This window comes from Furipterus horrens, unplaced genomic scaffold (assembly GCF_987537825.1).
Source record: "Furipterus horrens unplaced genomic scaffold, mFurHor1.1.pri manual_scaffold_15, whole genome shotgun sequence".
In the NCBI taxonomy this organism is placed as follows: Eukaryota; Metazoa; Chordata; class Mammalia; order Chiroptera; family Furipteridae; genus Furipterus; species Furipterus horrens.
In genome coordinates this window covers 900,718-921,921 of record NW_028327185.1, presented here as the reverse complement: position 1 = coordinate 921,921, position 21,204 = coordinate 900,718, and the positions used below count along the sequence as shown (strand labels likewise).

General features: G+C 63.2%; 2 protein-coding genes and 1 long non-coding RNA gene across 3 annotated transcripts in view; 1 reads left to right on the top strand and 2 right to left on the bottom strand.

The window, feature by feature from the left end:
• The window catches only part of TNNT2 (troponin T2, cardiac type), a 323,809-nt gene that overhangs the window by 32,637 nt on the left and 269,968 nt on the right, over positions 1-21,204 (bottom strand). The window lies entirely within an intron of this gene.
• On the bottom strand, positions 6,035-9,041 carry LOC149992270 (troponin I, slow skeletal muscle-like). The gene is made up of 6 exons (XM_090263183.1): positions 8,997-9,041; positions 8,447-8,578; positions 8,269-8,358; positions 7,577-7,753; positions 7,225-7,334; positions 6,035-6,305 (listed from the first exon to the last, which is right to left on the bottom strand). The coding sequence occupies exons 2-5, from the start codon at positions 8,570-8,572 to the stop codon at positions 7,227-7,229; spliced, it is 501 nt and encodes a 166-aa protein (XP_090119309.1). The 5' UTR covers positions 8,573-8,578; positions 8,997-9,041; the 3' UTR covers positions 6,035-6,305; positions 7,225-7,226.
• LOC149992269 (uncharacterized) lies at positions 14,205-18,929 on the top strand. The gene is made up of 3 exons (XR_016508249.1): positions 14,205-14,238; positions 15,100-15,323; positions 16,068-18,929. It is a non-coding gene; the product is annotated as an uncharacterized LOC149992269 (long non-coding RNA).

Here is a 21,204-nt window from a genome sequence, read left to right as displayed (position 1 = left end):
TCTGCCTGGGTGCTCTCCTTTCCCTCTGAGCCCATGAAGAGTCCTCCCCACCCCATGAGCGGGGCTGGGCAATGTCTCCTGAGTCCCCTCCCATCACAAAGCCCTGCCTCCAGCTCTGCCCCTGCTCGGCAAGGAGACGGGGGTCGGGTGCCACCAGGGGGTGCAGGTGACCCCGGAGTCTCAGCTGTCACCGTGGGCGCAGAGGGAGAGGTGGCGCCAATCCCTCCATGCATTCCCGAGATGCTTGGCTGGAATTAGATTTCCTGGCCAGCTGTTGGTCTGAGGCCCTGCTCCTCCACAGGCACCGAGAAAGCCCTGAAAGAATCTCTCGCTGTGGCAGAAGCACCACGGTCTGCCCTCCAACACCGCCCTTCCCAAACGCCAGGCCCGAGTGCGGGGGTCCACACATCATGCGTCCCATCTTCTTCCTGGGACCCGCCCCCTCGGTGGCCACCTGCCATGCTCACGCCTGCGCAGAGAGCCCCTGTCTCCAGGGTGGGGCCCACCTGCCCGGCCCAGGCTAGTCCTGGCCCCCTGCCAAGCTCCAGGGCCTGCCCCACTGACAAATGCCAGGTGGGGTCCCCAGGCTGTGCTGTGATACCCAGCAGACAGGACCCCTTGACAGGTCCCGTGGAGACAGGCGGGGACCTGATAAGGAGCCAGGATACAGATAGCCGCCAACGGGAGGTGGAGGCTGAATTCCTTGTCCCCCACAAGTGACTCAGGAGATAATCGGAAAACCCACAGGCAGGGAGGGAGCCGGTGTGTGACTCGGATGGGCCCGCCAGTCCCTGAGTCCCATGGGATGGCACCGAGAGCGTGGGACTGAGTGTGTGAGTGTGAGTGTGTGCGTGGCCGTGTGCAGGGAAAGGGCCAGCCTCCTCGCACACCTGGTAACCAGGTTACTCCCCTGTTCTTCCTCCTGCTCCCAGCCCTAGCCTTGGGCCCGGTTCAAGGGCAGCTGGTCCTTCTCAACTGGCCGCTGACAAGTGTTGTACCTCCAGCCTGACCTCAGGACCCCGAAGGCGCTGTCTCCAAACCTGCGGAGACCCTGCCGCGCCCCCAGCTCAGACCCCCACAGAGGCGTCCGTGGGCAGCCTCACGCTGCAGCCCCAGACGCTGCTGCCATCCATTCCATCCACACCACCCGCTCCTGTCCTGCTGCCAGACAGACGGACAAAGGCAGCTAAGTGTCCCCCAGAGACAGAGGAAGCAGGGCCAGAGGTTTCCTGGGTCGGGGTACCCGGGTCCAGCCTTCCAGGCTCCTGGGTCCCTCTCGCCAGACCAGCTTCTCTCCCTGAGGCAGGCAGAGCTCACTGTCGCTGCCCACCAGGCTCCTCCTAAACCTCCACATGGAGCCTGCGACCCCCACCCTGATCCCCAATGCACCCCCACCCAAGGCGCCCTCTCTCTCCTGGGCCCTGCTGGGTGGCCTGCTGTGAAGACAGAGCCCGCCAGGCCTTTCCCTGGGTGGCTGGAGCAAGCGCTGGGAGCTCTGCTCTGGGCTCCGGGCCTCCTGGGCTGGAGGGGGCCACCCTCTGGACTAGACGCTGTGGGGGTTTGCGGGGCTGCTCCATCAACAACCCCCTCACTGTGCAAGTAAGATGGGCCGCCTCCGCCTCTGAGCCCCCCTGGTCCCTGATGTCCCGCCCGACGCTGGGTCGCAGGTCCCGGACCGCCGGCTCACCTGGTCAGTGTCTGGGAGCTGGGCCGGCTGTGCCCCGCCGTGGAAGGCAGACTGAGGGGCAGCACAGAAGGGAGGCTATGAGAGCTGCGGCCCGCGGTGAGTGGCCGGTAAAAATAGAACAGGCCACTGGCCCTCCCGCCGCCCCCTCCCACCCTCTCGGCCCGGAGCCAGCACCCTGGCTCACACTCAGCAGGACCCTGGGCTACAGACACGTGCAAGGGCTTGGAGGGGACATTGATCCTGTGCACACAGAGGTCACCACCGAGTGACACCCAGGATCCAAGAGCCAAAGAGGGGAGAGAATGGACCAGCTGACCCGAGGGGGCCGGAGCAGCGATGCGACCTGTGTGGGGACCGAGCATCCTGGGGCAGCAGGGCCGGGGTGGGGAGAGTCTCCATGACTCCACAGCTCTGGCTTAGAGAGGGAAATGGACCGTCAGGATCCGAGACCATGCTCCACATCTTCTGGGGACCCTTGTGGTGTGAGCATGTGACTCCAGCAAGTGTCTGGGCTGAGCTCACATGGCCGCAGCCGCCCCTGTGTGTCTAAGGTTCTGCTGTCGCCCTGAGCCCTGGCCTGGTGGTTCTTTAGAAATGCATGTCTCCAGGTCCCGAGGAGCGCCCTGCACCCCAGGCTCAACCTCGGTGAGACTGTCTCCCCTCTCCCACAGCCCTCGTCCCCAGCCACACACCGACAGGTCTGCACCTGTTTACTGGGTATTTTTGGATGGTGGACGTCACCTACGGTCGGAGAAAGACAATGCCCGCTATGTTAATCCTGGGGCTATTATTGTCGGGCTTCTCATGGGCAGAACCCAGGCTGGGCCAGGACAAGCGGGTACTGACCCCTTTGGAGGCCAGGCAGAGCCCTGGCGGGTAGCCGAGGTTCAGGAGCTCCACCAGGTCCCTCACTTGAGGGGAGAGAGCTGGTGGACAGATATTTAAGGAGACAATCCCATGGAGCCCAGAAAAGAGTGATGACCAAGCCCCTCTCTCCGGTAAGGATAGGAGGTGGTAAAGGCAGGTGTGTGGCCCCACAAGCATCCCACCAGCATCCCACCAGCATCTCACCAGCCTCCCATCCCCAACACGCACCTTCTTCCTGCAGCCCCGGCTCCCACCACCAGGTGGGGCTGCTCCTGCGTGTTCATATCCACCTTCAAGTCACTGCCCTGCCCTCCTCACCCCACTCAACTCCTCTGCTTCCGCCCCCAGGGGAATCCAGAGCCCCGCTCTGTCCGGACAGTCTGCTGACGTCCGACCCAAGACCCTGTGCTGTGACAGAGGCTGGTCCCCAGGCTGGCCCCCCACGGAACAGGACACAATGGCCCTGAGCACTCACTCACCCGGAAGGAGATGGTCCTGGGGCTAGAGCGCTGCAGGGAGCTGCTGTAGGTGGCCCTGGGGGACAAGGATGTGCCCTCCTCTTCCTCCTTACTAGGCATTCTCACCTGGGTGGATGAGGGAGCGTCACGCAGGCAGTCTGGCAGCCCCGAGCCCATGCTGCCTTGGGGACCCCAGGTGGCCTGCCCATCCCAGGAGCTGCAGTGGGGGGGCGGGGCGGTGAGAAGGTTCTGGGCTGCCTCTATGTGGGGATGGTGGACACAGCTCCGCAGAGCCAGACTCCAGGCAGAAGGCAGGGAACCTTCCAAGAGGACCCAGAGTCCGGGGTTCTGAAGTCCCTCTCAGCACCAGCAGCCTGCCCCCACCTCGGTGTCCCCTGTTCTGACAGTGACTGGGAGCAGATAGGGAGGGAGGCCACGGCCAAGGTCAGCCTGAAGGTGGGAGACAGGAGACAGCAAGGGAGCCACAGACCCCTGGGCAGGACTGGGGGTGGGGGCTCTGCCAACCTGGAGTGTGATGGGCGGGAGGCAGGGAGTCCCGGTCGGAAGGTTGCGTGTCTCTGGCTCAGTGGAGGGCAGGTGGTTCTTCCGTGGGAGAGCCCTTGCTTTCTGGCTTCCCCCAGCTGCTGGCTTCTCCCCGACCTCGGGCTTTTCCCAAGGCTGGGGCTTCTCCTGAGGCTGGGGCTTCTCCTGGGCTTGGGGCTTCTCCCTGGCCAGGGTTATTCCCTGACCTGGGGCTGCCACGAGGCTTGGGGTTTCTCCCAGGCCTGGGCTGCTCCCGAGCCTGGCGCGGCACCCTGATCTGGGGCTGCTCCATGGCCATGGGGTCTGCATGTTGTGTGACCCTCAGAGCCTGGCATCCTCTGAAGTGACTCCCTTCCCTCCCTCCCAGGCAGGTTCTGGCCCAGAGCAGTCTCCTAGGTGTCCTAAGTGTTCCCAGCTTTGTGCCAAGACCTCGCAGCTCACCCGAGGGGACGTGGTCACCCCACGCCCTGCTGCTCAGAAACGCACCCAGCCCCTGCTGAAACACCTTGGTAAGCCCTTCTCGGCCCATCCTGGGCGTCGATGTCCTCTGAAGAGGGGGACGCAGGTAGAACTGGAGGTGAAGCAGGGGCAAAGGTCATCTCCAGGAGGGACCTCAGTGGGTGCACTGGTTGAAACCCCATCATGCAAAGTGGAGACTCAGGGCTGAGAAAGGGGCTTACCCCACATTGCAGAGCCCACCGAGAGCTGCCAGGTGTGTGTGTATGCGTGTGCATGTGTGTGTGTGTGTGTGTGTGTGTGTATGTGCCGGGGGGTGGGGCTCAGGGGTGTCTGGTGTGACTCCGACCCAGCTGGCTTTGGAACAGGGGTTCCCTGGGAAGCCCACTCTGGCCTCTTTGGAGAAACTGCCTCATGAAGGCAGGGGCTGGGGTTGGGGAATTCCAGAGCCTGATGTCCGTTCTGGCAGCAGAGAGGGGGCCCTTCCCACAGCTGCTGGGAAGTCTTGGGAACCCTCAGCGGGAACCTGCGGGCTTCCTCTGTGATGGGCTGTCATCGCGGACTCTCCCCGGGGAAGTGGGCAGTGACGCTGAAGAGCGTTGAATGGACGTGCAGGGCAAAGCCTCACAGGATGAGCGTCTCACACCTGTTGCACTGCCTCAGACCCCCTGGGTCCCTCTCCCATCAGGACCCTCGCCCTCCCCACAAAGCAGAACATGGTCTGGGGGTGTGTATCTGTCCCCTGTCCCATCTGTGTAACGTCAGTACCCATGTATAAATTCCTAAACAACACATGACCACTCCCACCTTCTCATCCACCCAACAGACACACGTGCTCCCTGCCAGGACCCCCGCTTACTGACCCCACTCATTGACCACAATGAGCAGGTGGAGATTTGGCTTTGGTACTGGGGGCCAGGCTCCCCAAAGGCCGGAGAGGAGGCAAAGCAAGGAGACCAGGCTTTGGACCCGGGCCAGTCGGGGAGCCCTGGGAGGCTGGAAGGGGGTTCCATGGCCACCTGGCCACCAAGCCCAGCCCCTCCCTCTGAGGCAGGCAGTGCCTCGCGATCCCCAGCTGAGTGCGTGCGTCCCCAGAGCAGGTTGCTGGGTAGGGTAAGATTGGAGTTCTTGGCACACGTGTCTGCCTTTGACCCGCTGAGCTGTCTGTAGCAGGGACCCGGGCACATCGCTGCCTCCCCGGACGCACCCCACGGTGGTCCCTCGCTGGCTGGCACTGAGTGGCCCTGGGTGCCAGACCCTCCCCTGGCAGGGAGCTGGTCCTGCTTCTGGCATTTATGGCAGACAACACACGGGGGCAGAGGGCAGAGGGCGGGGCTGGGCGCCCGGGTGGGCGAAGGGTATCCTCCTCTCTTGGGGCCAGAAACCCAAGGGGACCAGGTCCGAGGCCAGACGCTTCCTCTGAGGGCTTAGCTCAGGTGTCTCCAGGACACACTCTGTGTGGGGGGTGCCCCAGTCCCCATCCATCCCCGCAGGCTGGCGCCTCACTGGGCTTCGGGTCCAGATGTTGGTGGGATGGAGGAAAGACCTGACCCAGAGGACTGGCTGCCACCACAGGGGGCGGAGCATGGGTCTGACCATGAGCAGGAAAGTACTGGGACGGGGGAGGGTGCAGATGGGGGAGCCCAGGGACGAGATGGAACGCTGCCCCCTGGCGGTCAGGTGCACCCCTGCCCTGTGCCTGCAGGACCCGGTGGCGGCTGAGCCCGGGATCACTCTGCCCAGGACAGTCTGGAAGGTGCGCACACCAGGGAGAGGGTCTGTGTTTGGAGGAAGGGGACTGTGAAGTCAGGCTACCGGGGTGCCCAGAGCCCAGGCCCCTCTTGATGCCTGGAGTAGGGGTGGGGGCGAGGCTGTTTCCAAGGCCAGGGTGGGTGGCTGTGCCCATCGGGAGTGGGCAGACAGTCGCAGGGGACCTTGGCAGGCAACACTGATTCCTTGGCACTCCACTGCTCGCTGAGGGGAGGGGACCACACAGCCCTCTCATCACAGACTCCCCGAGACGCTGGCGACACCGGGTTTTAATCGAGAGGCCACCAAGCCTGTGTCCACTCTGCCTGTCAGAGCAGCTGGAGGGAGTGGGGGGCAGGGGGGGCTGCAGAGTGGGGGCTGAGGTCTTCAGACACCAGCCGTTGTCCTGGGCGACTGCTGGTCCCAGTTCCAGGGGACAGAAAACGTCACTCGTGCTGGCGGTGGGCGTGGGAGCGGCAGTGGGGGTGCAGAGGCATGCAGAGGAAGGACCACGCAGGGCGCCCAGAGCCAGTGCAGCACGCGGCCTGTGAGGACAAAGAGGGGCCATCAGTCCCCATGACCTGCGTGCCTCTGATGGGTCCCTGACTCCCCTGAAGGGCCCGCAGCCCCGGGGTCTCATCCCAGCGCACCCCAGGCTGCACCACGCCCCACTGGGATGCCCACAAAGCCTCAGTGATGGGCCCAGGGCCCCAAGACCCCTCCCTGTCGCGGCCCCTGTCACTGCAGCCCCTGTCACTGCGGCTCCTCACGGGGCTCCTCCATGCCTGGGCCCTGCAGCCTCCCCTGCCTGTTGTTCACACCCCTGCTGTCTGACGCCATCACCTCTGTCCCCGCCCCTCACTTCTCGAGGCCCCGCCCCTCACTTCTCGAGGCCCCGCCCCTCACTTCTCGAGGCCCCGCCCCTCACTTCTCGAGGCCCCGCCCCCTCACACAGCCCTGGCTTCCAGTGGGCTTCCCATGGCCCATTTGTGCTCAGTCTAGTTTCCCCAGAGGGCAGGAGTCTTGTGTTCTCCAAATGACCTGAGGGGACAGGCCTGAAGAGCAGGACACTTTCCAGGACTCCCAGGGGTATTTTAAAGAGCTCAGACTTTCTGCAGGTCGGAGCCCGAGGACCGTGGGTCACAACCACCTGGAGATGACCCCACCTGAGTATCCCAAGGTGGGTGTCAGGTGGGGCCCATCATGTGCCCCCCAGGTGGGGCCCACCCTTCTAGCCTAGAACCACAGGTCTGACATTCCTCTAATTGCAGGTAAAGGGAGCATCCAGAGGGGACCAGCCCAAGATCTCGGGGTGCGGAGCTACGACGGACAGAGCCCACAAGCATTGATCTCATGGGCACCCCTCACCCTGCACCACACCAACTGTCCTGCCAGCCCTGTCCTGGGTCCCTATCACCCTCACACCCAGGTGTGCCCCAAGAGGAGGGAATGGTCTGCAGGTACCTCTACTGCGAGGCTGGCGCCTTGGCGGCATCAAACATCTTTTTCCGGCCCTCCATCCCGGACATGGCCTCCACGTTCTTCCGCCAGTCTCCCACCTCCACAGGCCGCTCCTGCGGGCAGACCACACACTCAGAGACACGCCGGCTTCACCACGCTGAGGCTCCACAGGAGACGGAAGGAGCACCGGCCTGTGCCCACCCACGCACCAGCCCAGCCTCAGCTTCAAGCCCCGCTCAGGGGCCCAAGGTCAGCTCTTCTAAACGCCTTGTGCTGGGTCAGCTCTTTTTCTGTTCATCAGCCCTCTGCCCGCCTGGGCGGTGTGGGGTGGCTGGGGATGGCTCTGGGGACTCACCTTCTCAGAGTCCTCCTTCTTCACCGACTTCAGGTTGGCCCGCAGGTCCATGGACACATTGTGCTTGGAGCCCAGCAGGGCATGAAGCATGGCATCAGCAGAGACGCGGACCCGGCGCAGGGTTGGGCGCTTGAACTTCCCACATTGGTCCAGCACGGTGAGCTTCAGGTTCTTAATCTGCAGGAGGGGAGGGGCCCGTGCTCATTGGAGGGGGACCCCACCGGCTCCCTCAGCCTGAGCTGCGCCCCAGATATTCCAGACCCCCCAGGACACCTTCTCTTTGCAAATTGCCCCATGTGTTGATACATGAACACTGAGTAAATGGACAGACAGAACCCCTGGCCTCCCTCCCTCAGTGGCTGTGAACGTGCTGCCTCCTTGTGCCCCTGCTCCTAACTTGTCCCTCCCTCCCCGCCTCTGTCCCACAGGTAAGAGGTGATTGACAGGCACGCGTGTCTGCGTGGTGAGTGAAGGGCAGCTCCCCATAGACGGAGGAGCAGGGGCCTCGTGAGGAGTCAGTGCTCTTCACCCGGGTGGTAATGCTCGGTCTACATCTCCGGCCCTGCAGGGCCAGAGCGGGGCAGCAACGTCCTGCAGAGCGGCCACCTGCAGACCCTGCAGAAGGAGTGGGACCGGGTCCCCAGGTGCGCATCGAGCCCCCGTCGCCGCGCCCCGGGCCCCCGCAAGCTCACCTCCCTGGTGTTGAGGAGGCATTTGGCCTCGATGTCATATCGCTCCTCGTCCACCGTCTCGGCCTTGGCATGCAGCTCCCGGCACAGGTCCTGGGGGAGCACATGGCGCAGAGTGGGCGAGGGGCCTCCTCTCCTGGCCCCCAGCCCCAGACCAGGTCCACCGCAGCCCCAGGCTCACCTGCAGGGCGCTGAGGGACAGCCCACGGGTCTCCAACTTGGGCACACGCTCGGCCAGGTAGCGGGACTTCTCAGCCTCGCGCTCCTCCTGCTCCTGGTCCCAGCACTCCTTGGCCTTGGCCAGCATCAGGCTCTGCACAGGACAGAGCGGGTCAGCCAGGCCAGGGCCTGCTGCACCCACTGCCATCGGGGCCTGAGGGGAGGGCGGCCCCAGGCTGGGCTGGCTCAGGCCTCAGCTGCTCTGCGGGCTGCCTGTCCTCACCCGCTAGGAGCCTGTGGCCGGGACCCTCACTGAGCGTGGCAGTGTGTGCGCGGGCCGTGGGAGGACAAGCCCTGAGCGACCGCTCACACTCATGGTCCCTGCGGCCTGTGGTCCCTCCCAGCTCCTTTGCCCACTTCCATGTGCTCTGCCCACAAAGCTCCAGGGAGACTCCTGCCAGAATGAAGCCAGCACCTCGGCCCCGCCCCGGCCGCCATCCCTGCAGCTGGTCACTGCCACCTCTCAGGACCCGCAGCTCCCGGGGACCACCCGGCCCTGGCTCAGAGCTCACCTTCAGCTGGAGTCTGCGGGAGGCGGAGATCTTGGACTTTCCCTGAGGGTGAGAAGGCAGAGAGAGGGTGAGGCAGAAGCCGCAGAGCCAAACACCGGGACCAGGCCCGGAGGAGGCCCGGCCAGATCCCCTGTCATCCACCGAGGCCTCGCCTTAGGGCCCCTCAGAGCTCCTCACTGTGACTTAGCCGTGCTCTCAAGTTCAGACAGCGTGGCCGGCAGCCACCTTGACCTAGAGGTGATGGACCCCTCACTTCTGACTCTGGCTCTGCTGTGGCTGGGTCCCTGCCAGGTCCTGGGGATCACGGGGTTCTGTGCCTACCACCCCCCTCTTCTGTGGATCAGGATGCTGATCACCCCGACTCAGTCTGGGGTTATCACAGACTAAACGGGAGAGGGGATGCCGTGTAGAACAGCCGCAGAGACACGCTCTGCGCTGACGTTCCACACTCTCCGGACACGCTCTCAGTGGGTGAGTGAGTGCTCAGGGCCGCAGAGGGTGCCGGGCAAGGGCGGGGTGCTGAGTCTCAACCCCAAGGTCACCTTCCTCTGACCTTGTGCACGGGGCACCCTTCCCCAGACTCTGAGTAGCCCCAGGTCCATCCAGAATCTCACCCAAAACTTCCATTCTGGGAACTTGCTAAGCTACCGGGCACCACCCATCCAGGGCCTTGGCCCAAACTGTCCCTCCTCTCTTCCCAGGCCCACCCCACCCTCACCAGTCCAGGACTTAACCTGGTCTTAAACCTGGCTCACCTCGCTTCAGGCGCCCATCACAGGAAGGATCAGGGGAAGAGCAGAAGACAGAGAGTTCGTTATTCCCACGGCCGCAGACCCCCGTGGGCAGCTGTTGCGGGAGGGGCATGCCCACAGGGCACCAGGAAGAATCCAGCCTCCGGCAGGGGTCCCGTTCAAGGGTCCCAGGAAGGAAAGAAAACCCATGGCCCATGGGGCTTGGTAGGAGGGGCTTCCTGCTGGGGGGGGGGAGTTGAAGGCAGGGGGACCTGGACGGCGGGCCCTGCAGTGAGAAGCTTTGTCCCTGGGACCGAGGGTAAACCCCTAAAGTACCACCCAGCTGTGGGGCCAGCCACCGTCTGGGCTGGCATATGCCACTCCTATGATTGATGCGAACAGACAGATGCTGGAACAGGTCAGAAAGGTCCTCCTGAGGCCACCTGAGGGCTTGAGTTCTGCTCAAAGCTCAGAGGATGTTTGGGGACAGTGGGGGCCTGGGCACTGAAGACTGTTCCGGCCTTAGGGTCCCACCTTCTGGGGAGCTCTTTCAGGGGTGAGCAGATGACGCCCAGCCCTGGGACTTGCCTGCAGAGCCCGGATTGGGACGGGGTGGGAGTACTTACACTTCCGGCATGGTGGCGGCGGTGGCGGCGGTGGCGGGGGCCACACCTGGGGGCACAGAGGGATCATTAATGAGGGAAGTCACAGCTGCTGCGCCCCAACCCACAGCGCGAGAGCGTCAGACAACAGGAAGAAACCAGGCAGAATGGATCCGCTGGGTCGGGATGGGATGGACGCTGCGCATTCTTCCGGGGGCACCTTCTCTTCTGTGCAGGGTGTCTGTGCCAGCGGGTCACCGGGGGGACAGTGCGCCGGCACCTGGGAAGTGGCACCTGCCTCTGCCTGGGTGCTCTCCTTTCCCTCTGAGCCCATGAAGAGTCCTCCCCACCCCATGAGCGGGGCTGGGCAATGTCTCCTGAGTCCCCTCCCATCACAAAGCCCTGCCTCCAACTCTGCCCCTGCGCGGCAAGCAGAGGGGGGTCGGGTGCCACCAGGGGGTGCAGGTGACCCCGGAGTCTCAGCTGTCACCGTGGGCGCAGAGGGAGAGGTGGCGCCAATCCCTCCATGCATTCCCGAGATGCTTGGCTGGAATTAGATTTCCTGGCCAGCTGTTGGTCTGAGGCCCTGCTCCTCCACAGGCACCGAGAAAGCCCTGAAAGAATCTCTCGCTGTGGCAGAAGCACCACGGTCTGCCCTCCAACACCGCCCTTCCCAAACGCCAGGCCCGAGTGCGGGGGTCCACACATCATGCGTCCCATCTTCTTCCTGGGACCCGCCCCCTCGGTGGCCACCTGCCATGCTCACGCCTGCGCAGAGAGCCCCTGTTTCCAGGGTGGGGCCCACCTGCCCGGCCCAGGCTAGTCCTGGCCCCCTGCCAAGCTCCAGGGCCTGCCCCACTGACAAATGCCAGGTGGGGTCCCCAGGCTGTGCTGTGATACCCAGCAGACAGGACCCCTTGACAGGTCCCGTGGAGACAGGCGGGGACCTGATAAGGAGCCAGGATGCAGATAGCCGCCAACGGGAGGTGGAGGCTGAATTCCTTGTCCCCCACAAGTGACTCAGGAGATAATCGGAAAACCCACAGGCAGGGAGGGAGCCGGTGTGTGACTCGGATGGGCCCGCCAGTCCCTGAGTCCCATGGGATGGCACCGAGAGCGTGGGACTGAGTGTGTGAGTGTGAGTGTGTGCGTGGCCGTGTGCAGGGAAAGGGCCAGCCTCCTCGCACACCTGGTAACCAGGTTACTCCCCTGTTCTTCCTCCTGCTCCCAGCCCTAGCCTTGGGCCCGGTTCAAGGGCAGCTGGTCCTTCTCAACTGGCCGCTGACAAGTGTTGTACCTCCAGCCTGACCTCAGGACCCCGAAGGCGCTGTCTCCAAACCTGTGGAGACCCTGCCGCGCCCCCAGCTCAGACCCCCACAGAGGCGTCCGTGGGCAGCCTCACGCTGCAGCCCCAGACGCTGCTGCCATCCATTCCATCCACACCACCCACTCCTGTCCTGCTGCCAGACAGACGGACAAAGGCAGCTAAGCCGTCCCCCAGAGACAGAGGAAGCAGAGCCAGAGGTTTCCTGGGTCGGGGTACCCAGGTCCAGCCTTCCAGGCTCCGGGTCCCTCTCGCCAGACCAGCTTCTCTCCCTGAGGCAGGCAGAGCTCACTGTCGCTGCCCACCAGGCTCCTCCTAAACCTCCACATGGAGCCTGCGACCCCCACCCTGATCCCCAATGCACCCCCACCCAAGGCGCCCTCTCTCTCCTGGGCCCTGCTGGGTGGCCTGCTGTGAAGACAGAGCCCGCCAGGCCTTTCCCTGGGTGGCTGGAGCAAGCGCTGGGAGCTCTGCTCTGAGCTCCGGGCCTCCTGGGCTGGAGGGGGCCACCCTCTGGACTAGACGCTGTGGGGGTTTGCGGGGCTGCTCCACCAACAACCCCCCCACTGTGCAAGTAAGATGGGCCGCCTCCGCCTCTGAGCCCCCCTGTTCCCTGACTCCCCACCCCACGCTGGGTCGCAGATCCCGGACCGCCGGCTCACCTGGTCAGTGTCTGGGAGCTGGGCCGGCTGTGCCCCGCCGTGGAAGGAAGACTGAGGGGCAGCACAGAAGGGAGGCTATGAGAGCTGCGGCCCGCGGTGAGTGGCCGGTAAAAATAGAACAGGCCACTGGCCCTCCCGCCGCCCCCTCCCACCCTCTCGGCCCGGAGCCAGCACCCTGGCTCACACTCAGCAGGACCCTGGGCTGCAGACGTAGGTAGGGGCTTGGAGGGAACACTGATCCTGTGCACACAGAGGTCACCACCAAGTGACACCCAGGATCCAAGAGCCAAAGAGGGGAGAGAATGGACCAGCTGACCCGAGGGGGCCGGAGCAGTGATGGGACCCGGCGGGGGACCGGGAATCCTGGGGCAGCAGGGCTGGGGGAAGGGATATCTCTGACATGGAAAAGGAAAAGGACCTTGGTGACACTCTCTCCCCTCTCCCGCTGCCCTTTGTCCCCAGCCACACACCGACAGGACTGCACCTGTTTACTGGGTATTTTTGGATGGTGAACGTCACCTAATACCCACCCTACGGTCGGAGAAAGACAATGCCCGCTATGTTAATCCTGGGGCTATTATTGTCGGGCCTCTCATGGGCAGAACCCAGGCTGGGCCAGGACAAGCGGGTACTGACCCCTTTGGAGGCCAGGCAGAGCCCTGGCGGGTAGCCGAGGTTCAGGAGCTCCACCAGGTCCCTCACTTGAGGGGAGAGAGCTGGTGGACAGGTGTCTAAGGAGACAATCGCGTGGAGCCCAGGGAGGGGTGACATCCCTGCCATTCAGACACTGTCCTTCTGAGGCCCAACCAAGGCCACTCTGTGCAGCTCAGGTCAAGTCAACTTGGGGAACCTTCTGGCTGGATGGCTGCCCAGGGGAGGGCAGGGCCTGGATGTCACCGGGGCTGGATTCCACCTGGAGGGGCAGACGTGGAACTTCAAGGCCAGCCCCTGCTGGGGGGAGCTGGCGTCAGAGCCGGAACCCAGGGCAGGGCTGCGTGGACTGGAGTTTATGGCATTGGATATTATATGTATAATTTATACCAGAGCTTCCTTACAATGCCTTAATATGCACACGATAAATGAATTGTCTTCCTGGGTTACCTGTTTTTTGAAAATGAAAGGCGGAGAGAGCAGGCTGCCCAATGCACAAGCACAAGATGGTCAAACCGCCCACAAACCCGTGGCCCATGGGACCTGCCCAGGGGACCCCCCTCCACACAGGGAACCACAGACTCGAAGGGTCTCAGGTGCGATTCCTCCCTAGGTTCTGCTGGGGCAAGTGGGGTCAGAGTCCCTGTCCCTGGTCCAGAGTCCCCTCCCAGGACTTGGGAGGCCATAGGGCAGGCAAGACAGAGTCTGGCCAGAGGCCCTGAGCCTGTTAAGTCAGCGGGTGTCGGGTGAGGACCCCAGCCCTCTCTGACTGCACCTGTCAGTCCTGCTGCCCGGGCTGTGTGGGAAGCAAGGGGTCCAGATTAGCCAGTGACCAGGCTCAGCAGCATCTGTCTTCCAGCCTCCAGCCCTGCCGCAGGCCCACCCCAGCTGCCGGGGCCGTGGCCTCAGAGACAGCGGCCACAGCCCCTCTGCCTCCCCCACGCCTGCCCAGCGGGCTGCTGAGAGCTGGGTTTGCGTGCAGCAAGGCCCTGACAAATGCCGGCCCCTGGTGCTCCCGCCACGGCAGGTGCTGCTGTGAACCGCATTCTAGGGAAGAGGAGACAGGGCTCAGGGTGCCTGAGCAACGGCCCCCGCCAGCTGCCAGCAGTGGGCAGGCAGAGCCGGACCAGCTCACTCAGCCGGCCCGCCCGGTGGCCTCCCTGGGACCTTGGAATGAACATCTAACTCACTCCCACATCAAAACTGCCAGGGACGCTTTGACTGACGGAGTCTGTGTAGCTCAGTGGGAGCCGTTTGGTGTCAAAACTGAAGGTTTGTATCAGCGCTATTTTCAGGGCTGAGAAACCACAGGGGGAGGCCTGGGTGGGGCCAGGGGTGGGTGAGTGGCAGCTCCAAGGGTCAGCTGGGGTGGGAGAGGACAGAGGGAGGGCCTGGCCAAAGCCGCCTCCCGCCCTCTGACTTCCTACCACCCCCACCCCCGCCACTGCTGCCCGGACTTGCTGGCTGGGGCTGCCTGCCCCCCGGCTCTCCCCTGCCCACCTTCTCCCATCAGTCCTGGGCTGTGATGGAGGAGGGGACCAAAGGCCACCCCCCACCCCCACTCCTGGAACCAGGTCTCAGCAGATCCCTGCGAACCAGGCAGCTTCTCCAGAAATCTCCTAATAAGCAGGTGCAGTTAGGGCTGACGCTGTAGGGCACTGCGGTGGAGAGGAAGCCAGCAAACCGGGAGGGGCAGGGTGGGAACAAGCAGCACAGGAGCGCGAGCAAGGCCGGGACTGGGAGCCCAGCTCACTGTCTCCCAGAGCCGCTGCCCCTCCCCCAACCCGCCTAGTGTCATCGGCTCCAGGTGTCCCCTGCCAGCTCCCAGCTTGCCCGAAGTTCCACCCCTGCTGCCTCCCAGCTCAGGCACTGTGGGGCTTCTGCACCTGGGGGTGTGCAGGTTTCCACCCTCAGGAACGTTCCTCCCTCCCTCCTACCCCCTCTTCCTTCCAGGCCTGCTGGAAGCCACCACCTCCTGGAGGCCTCCCCAGACTCCACCTGCCTCCCCTGCCACAGGACTTTCTGCTGCCTCCTCTCTTCAGATGCACATTTTCCCTTTCTGCTGAGAAGCTGAGGGGCAGGGGGTGGGGACCCGTGCAGGTGACAGGCTTCTGCTCTCTGTCTGCCCCTCAGGACGCAGCCTGGTGTGGGGCAGGGCAGGTCTCTGCAGCCCCTTGGTTTTCAGCCCTTCAGATGCGCCAGAACCCCGTGGGGCTGAGGAAAACGCGGACTCCGCGCCCCACCCCAGAGGACCTGGTTCAGCAGGTCTCGGGCGGAGCCTGGAAATTTGCATTTCTAACAAGTTCTCAGGCTATGCTGCTCCTCTGGGCACCACCGCACTCTGAGAACCAGGACAGGTAAACCAGTTACAAAAAGACACCCCACACAGATGCGCCTTTTCGGTGACCTGGACCCCACCCTGTGCCACCCCTCAGCAGGGCCCTTGAGTTGGGCACCAACAGCCCAGCCCCCTCCCACACTGCGGCCCCGCACCCCAAGCTCCAGACTCAGAGGACTTGGCGGTGCCCAGACACCCCACATCCACGCCTTCGAGTGTTCGTTCAGCCGCGTCCAGCCGGCCCTGCCCTCCCCTCGGCTCCGGCCTGGTGGTGGTCTGGGGCCCCTCCCTTTCAGTCCCTCGCCCTGCTGGCACACTGTTCCTTCTTCCCACGCTGCAGACCGGGAGGGACAGAAATTGTTTTCATCTTTGTCAGAAGGATGAACTTAATCCCGGGGCTGAGCAAGGAGCGTGAGTCAGTGGGGACAGGACCCCAGCCGTCCCAGGGGCCAAGTCTGTCTGAGGCCCAGGCCACCCCCAGCACCCTCACGTGCACAGTACCTGCAAGCCCCCACCCGTGGGTCCTACCCTGAACCCAAGGTCTGCTCCGCCTCCTGTTTCCCACATCACAGAAGGCACAGCCGCTGTCCTCAAGCCAAACGAGAGCCCAGAGGGCCCCTCCCTCGCTCCCACGGTCTGCTCAGCACCCACTTTTGTCCTGCACCTGACGCGGGTCCCCAATCTACCCGTCTGCCATCTCTGCTCAGGGCCCTGCGTTCTCCACAGGCTCCCAGAAACCCACTGACCCATCTTCCTAAAACAGGGATCTACTTTGGTCGCTTTCCAGTTTCCCCTCAGTGACTGCGGGATAGAACACGGACCGTTCACCAGCCACACGCCCTGGGACATCCTCCCAGCTCCCCTGAGTTCAGCTGCACAGGAGTCTCCTCAGGGGACGCTTCTCTCCCACCCGAGACGAGCTGCCTCCTGCCCTCCCCCAGCACTCAGGGGAGCACCGACTCCTCCCAGAAGCCTGCCCTGACTGCCCCTGGGTGCCCGTCCCTGCACTTAATGTCAGTGTTGACGTCTTTGATGTCCTGTCTGGAGACACTTGAGTGTTGATGCCGTGTCTTTTTCCCGTGTGTATTCTCAGCACCTGGCAAGGCGCCTGGCATGTAGTAGGTGCTCAGTAAATGCTCACTGACTGGGTGCACATACAGACATGGAGTGGAGCCTGCTGACAGTGCTGTGGGGACCTGCATCTCAGGAGACATCCTTGCTGCTCCCTGGGTCCTGATATGAGGCTGGGGAGCTCGTGGCCAGCGGCACGGGGACAGGGCTGGGTGGGGGGCCATCTTCCTCAGCCTTGGAGCCAAGAGCACCCAGGCAGCAGCCACCCCCAGGAAAGAGCAGTCACAGCCAAGAACTGACCTTGGCATCGGTCACGGACCGCTGTCCCCTCCAACAATGTGCTCGGACATACATGGAAACAGCAGGTGGGCAGCTGGGCCTTTGTTGGTGTTAAACTTAGCCTCTCGGGTCACCCTGAGCCGTGACTCCCCTTCTGCCCACGTCCAGGCTGCAGGCGGGAGTGTCAGGGAATGCAGGTGCCAACACATAAAGGGCCCTGCTTAGTGCCTGGTGAGCACCCAGCCCCCCAGTCCTCTCCAAACCCCAGCCCTCGGCAGCCCTCAGCACCGTCCCCCTCTCCTGTCCCCACTCCCTGGCTGCTCACAGGACACAGCTGCACCCAGATGGAGCTGCTGGACCCGGGGCGGGACACGGCAGGGGGGCTTGAGGGGGGCTTGGGCGGCGTCCTCCCTCCGTGCACTCGCCGGGGCAAAGCCAGCCTCACTGAAGTGCGTCCCTGAGGGAGCAGAGGAAGGGTGTCTGTGCTGTGCTGGCACATACGGGTGGCGTGCACAGAGCGCGCATGGGCTGTGCACGGCGCGAGGGAGCACAGAGCTCCCAGCTGCGCTTTCCTGGGCGCCGCTCTCACTTGAGAGAATGACTGGGACACTGGGCGGTTGGACCTGAACGTGGGCAGATATTTTCTCAAGAATGAACCAAGCGGGCCTTCATCTCAAGGAAAACTGCTGAGCAGATTTGTGGCCAGTTCTAGAATCCCAGCTTTTAAGAGAAGATTGAAATCTCAGAAAAGGCACGTCTGGCGCTGTGAGCCCGACAGCTTCTCAGGCGTGCAGGTTTTCCAGTGAGACAGGGGGCAGACGAAAGAACGCGGGGATCACGAGTCACGGTGCGGCGTGGGGGACACGTGAGCACCTGCGCAGCTCAGGACTTGGCTTTCCAGGGGGACACTGCCTTGTGTGAGAGAGCCACGCAGGGGTGGCCGTCTGCTCACAGTGCCAGCAGGCCACTGGGGGTTCACGGAGGGGAACGAGAACCTCCGTGCGCCCCAGCCAGTGCGGCTCAGGTGGGCTGGGCATCATCCCCCTGATGACAGAGACAGGAATCAACCTGGAAACCCTGGATCTCCAAGTTACTGAGCACGAGACTGGCAGCTGTATGTAGTGAGCCCCGGGCACCATGTGGTCTCCTGGCTTAACGAAAGGTCCCTAAAATGACAAGCTAGGGGCATTTTCATACAGAACTGCATGAAACAGTTTGTGCTGCTGTGGTTTGCATTTCAGTCCCGCCCTGAACTCAGGTCTTAGAGTGAGAAACTCGGGGTTGACCGGCCTGTTCCCAGGAGCTGCAGATGCAGTTCTGCTCCTCGCCACCAGAGGGAGCAGGTGCACACATGCACGTGTGTGCGCGTGTGTGCGTGCGTGTGCATGCAAATGTGTACACACACGTGTGACAGAGAGAATGTGAATGAGATTTGCCTGTGGCCTACCCCCTCTGGACCTGAGATCATCTGTGTGTGAGGACTGGGAGTAGCTGCCAGTCTGAGGGCGTCCCTTCTCTCCATGCCATCCCTGCCCGCCCCACCCAGGTGAGTGACATCGCAAGCCTCCCTGCCCGCAATCCTTGTCGGCACAAGATGATCTGAGTCAGTTCCAGACCCGAAGCTTGGAGAGCAACAAACACAGCTTATCTGATGCAACTGTTCCAAAACAGTCATTGTCACCCCCATGGAGCCACTGGGAGTGTGTTTGTCTTTCTTAAAGAGCCTGGGCATTCCCCCTGAGGACCACCGGGGTCAAGTGGTTCCTCTGGGGTGAGGGTGGGGGGTTAGGACTTCCTTTGAAAACTTGCAAAATCCAATCCATTCACACCCTTTGGAAGGTCCTAAGCTTCCACAGCACCCATTCCAGGGGCTCAGAGACCCTCAGAAATGCATTCGGGTTCGCACATGGGCGGGGTGCCTGGACCAGTTGTGTGCTCAGCTGTCTCCAAGGGCTCATGGTCCCTCTTGCAGGGAGGGGACACTGTAGCACTGACCTGGGCGTGCGGTGTGATGCTGAGGAGGAGGAGCCGCACTGGAGGGTGGTGGGCACTGGGCGTGAGCGGACGCCCCCCCACTCCTGCCACGGGGGACTGATGGTGCGAACCAACAAGGAGCGGCCCCACCGTTCCCACTGTGCGAGGAGGCTGAGGTCCCCGGGGGGCCTGTGGAGGCCACGTTACTGCACAGTCGGTCACAAGGCGACGCAGACGCTCACTGACACCACACCCTCGTGTGCGATGGCAGCCCAGCGGCCGGGGAGAAGCACGCCTTTGCCCTCCCACCCCCCCCCGGTACATGTGAGTTCTTCATGACTCATAGCAACAGGCAGACAGAGGCAGACAGAAGGGAGCCTTCATCTCCCGCTTGGCTGCCCACACGGATATGCTGCTCAGCCATCTGTAATACACGCAACAACACGTGTGTTTCGGTACTGAGCAGTTATGATGAGTTCCCTAAGGAGGCACTCAAAGCAGCTTTCATGGAAGAGGGTAACCCCTGAGCTGGGTTTTTTTAGGAAGGAGAAGAGTTCCTCTGGCAACGGAGGAGAGGACATCATAGGCCCCATGGACAGGCTGAGCAGGGACGGGGTAGCAGGGAGGAGCGTGGGGGAGGGGGGACTGCGGCGGTCTGCTCTCCCTAGTGGGAAGGGTTACGCTGGGGACAGTGGCACGTCAGAGACTTTATGAAGTTATCAAATAGAGAAGTAAATAAATAAACCCACACCTTCCAGAACCAAGGGGACAGGGCCCAGCAAGCACCCAGCGGTGTTACCGCAGAGACCAAGGCGCCTGGGCCGAGAGAAGAAGAGAGTCACGTGAATCAATAGCTGTACTGGCACCTGGAACAGAAGAGGCAGCAACAATGTATCAAGACCACCCATTCATTGTAACAGACTCACTACTTGAGCGCGCGATGATTGTAATAGTAGGAGAAACTGTGTGGGGATGTGAGGGCGGAGTTTAGGAAAACTGGCCTTCCTGTGAAATCTTTCTGTAAACCTAAAATTACTCTAAAAAATCTGTTCATTAAATGAAAAAAAATGGCTTCAGAACTCTCAGGGAAAATGACCTCCGAGCCTGGCCGCCTGCGGCGTGCGTCCCCGCCTCCCAGGACCGCTCTCCCACCCCACCCCAGGGCCCTGGGGCCGGGACGGGGTCGGGGCGTCACCCTGGAAGATGGCAGGAGGGTGCACGTCACCAGCGCCGGGGGCCACCAGGATGTGCGGCGCAGACTCGCCACCAGGGGACGCGCACAGCTCCGCCCCGCGCACCGGGAGCCCCGCGGTCCAGGAAGAGGCGGGCGAACAATGGCGTGATTGATGCAAAGGCACATGAAAGACAAATTGTTCGGGGGAAGCGCTCAGGGCTCCTGCCAAACGCCCAGGGTGTGTGGAATTTCAAGGAGAAGCCCGGGCCCCCAGAGACCTGCCCGGGGTGGGGTGGGGGGCGGCACTGGAAGTGGATGGAACACGTGGGCGATGCGGGGGCCGCGGCTCTAGAACGGACCCGGACTCCCACTGCTCAGATGGCCTCCGGGAGGGATCCGAGGCCACTGGGCCTTGAATTAACTTATGGCACCCACCTGCTAACCCCACTCCCAGCGCTGGTGTGGCACCTGCTCCCCCCTCCTCTCTGGGTGGCCCTGGGTGAGGCTGCGGCCCCTTTGAACCTCCGTTTTCTCATCCATAAAATGGAAGTACCACCCCTTCCGTTTCTGCCTCCCACGGGTTGAGAGCATCAAATGAGAAAAATCTGGAGACCTCAGCCTCTGAGTTCCTCTCTGCTCAGAGGAGACCACCCGTGCGCAGCCCACCCCGCCTCCTCCAGGTGCCAGAGCCCCCCACCTGGTTCCCCAGCTCCCCCCAACCCCATGCCCCCTGGGACCTCCAGGTGACTGGCCCCATCCAGACTCTGCAGTGGGAGCTCCTGCCTCCTCCCACCCCAGGGCCTGACCTTCCCACCATCCCCAGGCCAGGGAGGGCGGAGCAGGATCCCAGGCTGAGGCACAAGGGCTCCTTGTCCGGCTGGGCAGCCTGGCACCGCCCGTCCTGTCCCCAGGAGGCGTCTCTCTGGCACTATTGTCTTCTGCTTTGGCCTGGGGGAGGGGCCCCCAGGGTCCATCAGGACCGGGCCAGTGGGGGCTCCAGCTGGACCCCCTCACGGGTGCCGAGGCTGCAGCTCTTCTTCCCTCCCTCTCACCCACAGGTGCCCTGGCCTCTGCTGGCTGGTGAATGGGGACCCTCCGCCGTGTCCCCTCTGAGAAACCTCCGTTCTGTCCCCTGCTGCCATCCTCACGGCCTCGTCCCATCCTGGTTCTTTTTCTGTCTTCAGTGAGTGAGTTACTGACAGTTCATACAATGGCCCCAGCAGAGGGCTCAGCCTCACCCTCAGCCACCCCGGGGTCAGGGACCGAAGCCCCTGCTTGCCTGTGGCCTGCGTCTTCCCGGCCCCCAGCGCCATCCCGCGGCCCCGCCCAGCCAGGGCACCGGACCTCACTCCCGCTCCAACACCGAGCAGCGGCTGGGGGATGCCCAGCTAATTACTGTCCC

Coding starts and splice junctions, on each gene's coding strand:
- LOC149992270 (XM_090263183.1), bottom strand. CDS start 8,572: ATGCTGGCCAAGGCCAAGGAGTGCTGGGACCAGGAGCAGGAGGAGCGC. Junction 8,359..8,446: donor TGTCCCTCAGCGCCCTGCAG/GTGAGCCTGGGG, acceptor GTGCTCCCCCAG/GACCTGTGCCGGGAGCTGCA. Junction 7,754..8,268: donor GCCTCCTCAACACCAGGGAG/GTGAGCTTGCGG, acceptor CCCCTCCTGCAG/ATTAAGAACCTGAAGCTCAC.